This window comes from Mastacembelus armatus, chromosome 10, assembly GCF_900324485.2.
Source record: "Mastacembelus armatus chromosome 10, fMasArm1.2, whole genome shotgun sequence".
Taxonomy (NCBI): Eukaryota; Metazoa; Chordata; class Actinopteri; order Synbranchiformes; family Mastacembelidae; genus Mastacembelus; species Mastacembelus armatus.
The window spans coordinates 1,513,780-1,520,000 of NC_046642.1; the positions used below are offsets into that span (position 1 = coordinate 1,513,780).

General features: G+C 42.6%; 1 protein-coding gene across 3 annotated transcripts in view; it reads left to right on the forward strand.

Annotated features, from left to right (window-relative positions):
- The window catches only part of LOC113144881 (protocadherin-1-like), a 162,464-nt gene that overhangs the window by 87,169 nt on the left and 69,074 nt on the right, over positions 1-6,221 (forward strand). For all 3 annotated transcript variants that reach the window (XM_026331165.1, XM_026331164.1, XM_026331166.1), the window contains one exon: positions 1,159-1,378. In XM_026331165.1, coding sequence (XP_026186950.1) covers positions 1,159-1,378 — 220 coding nt within the window. The remainder of the gene's footprint in view (positions 1-1,158; positions 1,379-6,221) is intronic.

Below are 6,221 nucleotides of genomic sequence, written 5' to 3' on the forward strand. Positions count from 1 at the left end.
TGACAGAACCCGCTCTGTGGGAGAAGAACCGAGCACATGCTCACAGGAATCTATACGTTTCACTTCAGTCTAAATCTGGAGTCACGTGACATGAGCTATGAAATCAGATGCAAGTTTCCATATGTTATAAATGTATGTAGGTTGATTTGTAGTCACATATCGTCCTGCAGGTTTTTTTTACCCAAACACTTTGGATGTTTGTGTCTTGATGTTTTTAGTCTGAGGTTTTGTTTTGATTATTATTTTATTGCTAAAAAAACCATACTGCTTTACAAACTGCACTGTGTGTCCATTGTCTCCCTCATAAAACATTTGCAAAGCAGATATTAGAAGAGTATTTTATCCTCAGACTTGTGTCCGTCCAGATTTACTCTCTTTCCGTCTTTCTCCTTCTTGTCTTTGCTGCATATGTTGGTGTGTTTGCGCCACCTGTTGCTCAGTGGAATAACGGGGCCCCTGGCACTCAGGCCGCTCGTCACGTCACTCGAGTATTCACATGCACGTGCTTCCTTCTGTGCATCCATGAGAAAAAACAAACATGGGCCCAGTCGTAGACAAACAGTTCAGTAGAGGCCAAAAACTCCACCGGGAACCTTTAAACTTGGAGCTTTTACTGGCAGCTGAGGATGCGGAGCAGTAGGACCTTGACTGACTGACAGCGAACAGCATACTGAACGTTTCTTGTGCATCATCTTTTAAAATTGCCTATAAAATGAATTCCTAAGATTAGTGGTGGTGGAGCAGCACTGGCTGATGGAGCTGCATGGGAGCGTCTTTACCTGGCTGCTTTGCCAGTGAACACACTGGGATGAGCTGACCAGAGGATGTAGGATGAGATGAGGTGACATGAAAGCAGAGATGAGATCTGAGGTGTTGAGATGAACGCGGACTGATGTTTTTGTGGTTTGAGCTTCAGAATCAAAGTGAAGAATCAAGTCAGTCACTCTGAGAACAGAGCACACAGTAATGAAAGTCATACAGTGTCTAAATGGCTTCTTTTAAAGTTATTTTTAGGGGCCTTGCTTCTACCTGATGTCTTTAATCATTTAAACTGATTCAGCAGGATCAGATCAGACTGATTTCTAATAACATGTTAAATTTAACTTGAAATATGAAGATTAAATCTAAACCTGCTCTGTTCTCGTCTTTGAATAACAGCTGCCCCACCGCCGGGTGACCTTCTCCACGGCCAACCAGGCTCAGGACCTGCAGGACGCATCCCAGCACAGCTACTACGACAGCGGCCTGGAGGAGTCGGAGACGCCCAGCTCCAAGTCTTCGTCCGGGCCGCGGATTGGGCCCCTGGCGCTGCCGGAGGACCACTACGAGCGGACCACGCCCGACGGCAGCATCGGCGAGATGGAGCACCCGGAGAACGGTAAGACCAGGTGGAGTTTCCCCTCCCTCTACTCCTCTTTTTCACCTCCTCCATCCATCCATCAGCTTTGAGGGGAGCAGACACACACTCTGCATACGCACACACTCAAACCCACATAAGAGTTTCACACACTTTAACTCTGTTTTGATTACACACACTTTGCCCCGTGTGTCAAAATGTGGCGTGTCAGCAGGAATGTTAACGTTGTATTTTTAATGAGATCCCCACAATTCCCTGCTCTGTGGATACCTTCGTTAAAGAGGTGTGTGACCTCACAGCAGCACAACACAATCAATATGCAACATAATCAACTCCCACGGCTTAACAAATTAACATCCCAATTATGTAAATCATAGTGAGTCCAACCTTCCATCAGCTCCACTTATAGATCCACAGAGGGAGGCTAGCAGGGAATATGCTAACACAATACACTGCAGCAGTTAGCATTTTGTCAGGCTGTTGATATATTAACATGTCTGTCCCTATTTATTAGCCTATTTGCAGACAACATTTATAATGCTAACAGTTAGCTGTAGCCTGTAAGCAGGTGTGAAAAATGGTGCGACTCACCTGGCTGTCTGAACACACACTGAAGTGTTTCAGCAGGCTTCTTGTACAACAGCGCGCTGACTTTACATGTTGGCCTCAGTGTGTTCCTTCATTTTATGATGCGACATAACCACAGACATTTACCACAGCACACTCACCTGTGTGCTTGTTTGACTTTATGTGTTTGTGGCCAGTCTAGCATGGAATCAGCTAGCAGGTGGAGATAAATGACCTGTGAACGTCCAAAAAAAAACGCATCAGCGGACAGCACGAGTCCTCTCACACAGTGATCACATGGTGTCGTGCTGTTTTCAGGCTCTGGAGCCTCGTTCTGTTTTAATCATGGTAACATCAGCATGTATGAACATCCACACAGTAGATATATTCCTGATATGCTACATTAATGCTAATTAATGCAAAAAATACCTATTAGAGCTGAGTGCAGTGTAAACAGCAGAGCCTCACTCCTGACAAACTGTGTAAATACAGGCTTTAATCAGTGTTATTGATCACAGACGCTGCTCACCTGTTCAAACAATGCAATATAGGTGCAGGCGCCTGTTGTGTGCTCTGCTGGTGCCGTCCCATCATACATGATCCGTGATGGGCAGATTATTTCACATCCACAGTTTCTCTACCTGCACCACAGATCTGCAAATCAGAAAACATAAAGCGTTCTATGCACAGAACCTCCAGCTCCCATCACTAACCAGACAAGAACGTACCACAGTAAACGTTTCACTGACATTTGTGTTTTTTCTTGTGTAGATCTACTTAAACTGAGTGTCTGATAGTTTAGGAAAGTATTTAACACACTGCCTTGCACTTGTAATTTAGAGATTAGATCATGATGCAGTCGCTGCTGGCTTTTATTGTTTTACTTTTACAGCTCAGTTTCCCTCTGGTATAAATAAAGTACTTCATTTACTTACGTTCTGCAGCCAAATGATTCATTAGACACACATCTAAACACCCCACCGTCTTTTCTTACTTATGCCACTGCTCATTGTTCTGCTTTAGCTGTTAACGCCTCGTTACCACTTATACCAATTAAGCTAACTGAAGTGAAATAGTTGAAACTGGAAAAAATACAAAGCAGAGAGAGATAGAGAGAGAGAGAGAGAGCAAAGAGGAAGGGAGAGAGAGGTTCAGTGTAAATGTCATCCCTGTCTTCCGACTCTCCTTCTGTATCCACAGGTCGTACGTATGCCATCTGTAAACACAATTATTCACAGCTGCTCGCACGCCCACAGGCTACAGCCACCCAGTGTGTGCGTGTGTGTGTGTGTGTGTGTGTGTGAGACAGCGATAGAGAGCAGGAGAGTGTGTAAGTGGCTGTATATGGAATGAGGTCAGGGCTGTGTGTGTGTTGCAGTGTGAGGGGATGGTGTGTTGTACAATCTTCCACTTTGATGGTCAAACATGTTTTAGCTGCAGGTATTTTTCCCAAGGAAGAGTGTGTGTGTGTGTGTGTGTGTGTGTGTGTGTGTCTGTGTGTGTGTGTGCGTGTGTGTGTGTGTGCGTGTGCGTGTGCCAGCACAGGGGTCAACAGATTACAGCTGGTCCTCTGAGGATTAACGCACCACTGCAGATACACTTCACTCTCTGTCTGGTTCAAAACTTCAACCTTTATTGTCACAATAAGTCAAAGACAGTAACACAGTTTATTCTAACAGTGGAGGAAGAAATACTCAGATCCTAAAGGTATCACCAAAGTAAAGTTTAAAAAAAAACGCCAGTATAACCATGAAAATGTCCAATTTGAAATACTAAGTAGTAAGCAGTAATATGCAGAAAAAAGGCCTTGAGTGTATAAATCTAATAATATACTGCATTTATATTATATCATTATATTATTATATCCACATTAATGTTAAAGCAGGATCGTTCTGTAACGGTCGGTCAAGGTCGAGCTCATTTTAAAGCTAAAATCATATTTTCATTTTGGATTCACTGGGTGGTCATTTCCCTGATCAATACATTTATGGTTTGGTTTATAAAATGAAAGATTATCCAAATGACCAACCAATGACTCAGTTTGTGATTTAAGATAAGGAAAAGCATGAAAAGGTTTTTTTTTTTTTTTTTTTTATATGCATCATATTTTCAATATTTTTCAGAGGTTATTTATGTAAAAAACCTTGTTGCATAATTACAACCTGTCAATGTCAGATAAATGCAGAGACGTATGTCCCTGCAGTGTATTTATGATTAAAAATCATCATGAGATGATGGGTCCTTCATGAAAGAAGTACAAATATCTCAAGTGCATTTTAATGTTTGAGTGAATGTACTAGTTTACGTTCTGCTTTTGATACTGTATGTAATTTGAAAAATCCACTAATTTCTCCAGATGAACAGTCGTCTCTCGTGTCCAACCAAACTCCATTCACAGTTTCCTTTTCTTTATATTTGACAGCAGTGATTTATTTTTATTTTTAGCTGGACATAATTAATGTTCAAGATTAAATAGCAATAATCAACCAAACGTGTCTTTCCTACCAGTTCAGCCTGGTGGGTCGGCTCAGTGTCCTGTCTCTTTAGCAGGCGTGGAGCCGTTTCCTCTGCTGCAGACTGGATCGATCATTCAGCTGTGTGACAGATTTGTTGATCTCAAGTGCTTCAGACAGATTGATGAAGAGCTTCAGGAATGAACTGACTGGTCTCTGTCTGTTACTGTAGACTGGTCCAATCGTTTCATTACAGCAGGGGGTAGACGTGTTTCCAGTTAGCTCAGATATTGTTCTCACCTCTGTTTCCCCCTTTTTTGTCAGCAGTTACAAAACGTTCTTCCAAACCTACAACCTTCACTGTGTTTAGTTTTATTCTGGGTTGGATCCAGTCTAACGGCATCGCGTGGGATGAGGCAGTGTAGTTGCTGTATGTGGAGAGGGACACGTTAGCACTTTGTTCTCAATGCATCCTGGTTGTTTTTCCACCTGCTTTCATAGGTGGATTATCCACTTATAGTTAGATAAAATGGACATAATCCAGATGTAATCTTAATCTGGATGCTGATTTTACACAGATGTGGGTTTACTCTAGTCCAGCTGTTGTTTCTAACCCTCAAACACTGATTACAGCAGAGCTTTAATATGGTGGTGAATAGTGCAGGTAATCGAAGTACCTTCACAAGGTTTTAGTTCTTCCTAGGTTGCAGTGCCTGTGGCAACTGAGATCGTGTTCAAGTGTTTGTCAGATAAGGAAGAGCCGGAGTGGTGTCTGAGTCGCTCCCACAGTAAACACAGATGGATGACATTTTGCTGAAGTGGTTTTTAGTAAAGATGCCAGGCCTTCTAGTGAGCGAGCACGTCATTTAGAACTGAAGAAGCTATTTGGAAGAACATCAAAACGTCTTTACCCTCAAAATAAAAGCTCAGCAGTTTGTTTACAGTACGTCTGACCTGGAACAGAGTCAGCACATCTTTTTCCTCTTCCCAAATTTACTTGCAGTAATTTCACTTAATTTAAAGTGCATTTTAGGCAAGATTTCATAAGAAAGCGGAAAACAGATATGAAGCCGAGTATATTATATTGTATTATATCACTGTCAACAAGACTGGCAACGCACACTCAGTCCCACACGTTACCCTGCCGCTGGAAATATTCACCGAATGAGGATTATTCTGCTGAGGAGAGCAGTCTCACACATACTGTATGTGTGATTTCCTCATGTTTGCTAAAAACCACAGTACTGAGCCTCTAAGTTTGTATTTCTTTGGTGCTATAATAGGGTCCATAAGGATAAGCAGGGCTGTACTGCATACAGAGTATTAGCTGAAGCTGATTGGATGTGCGGTTGATAACACACAAGTCAGGATCCATACGGGACTGTATGCATGAATGTGCTGTAGATGACTGTGTATACCGTGACAACATATAGACATGAGACTATATATTGTGGCGGGTGCTGGGAGCCACAGACAGTGTGGGGGAAACAGAACGTACAGACTAATACGTTGTGGGGTTTTTTTGGTCTTTTCATGGGTTTGTTGACAATAGGAAATGCATAAAATAGCACCAGCCTCATCCTTTTAAAAAATGTATGTTTATGGCTGTGTTTGCCTTAGACAGGTATCTCTGCCAGTGACACTCAGCTGCTTGCTTGTCTCAGCTCCAAACAGCCTCAATCCCACTGTGCCCAAACTGCCCACACAGACAACACAAACATGCTTTCATGCAGACTGTGGGTTGTTCTGCAGAGACGGAGCTCGATGTGGTGAGATCTCTATCATTTCACTCCTCTCCCCTCTTTCATCCTGCTCTCCCTCCTGTAAATGGTCAGATAATGGAC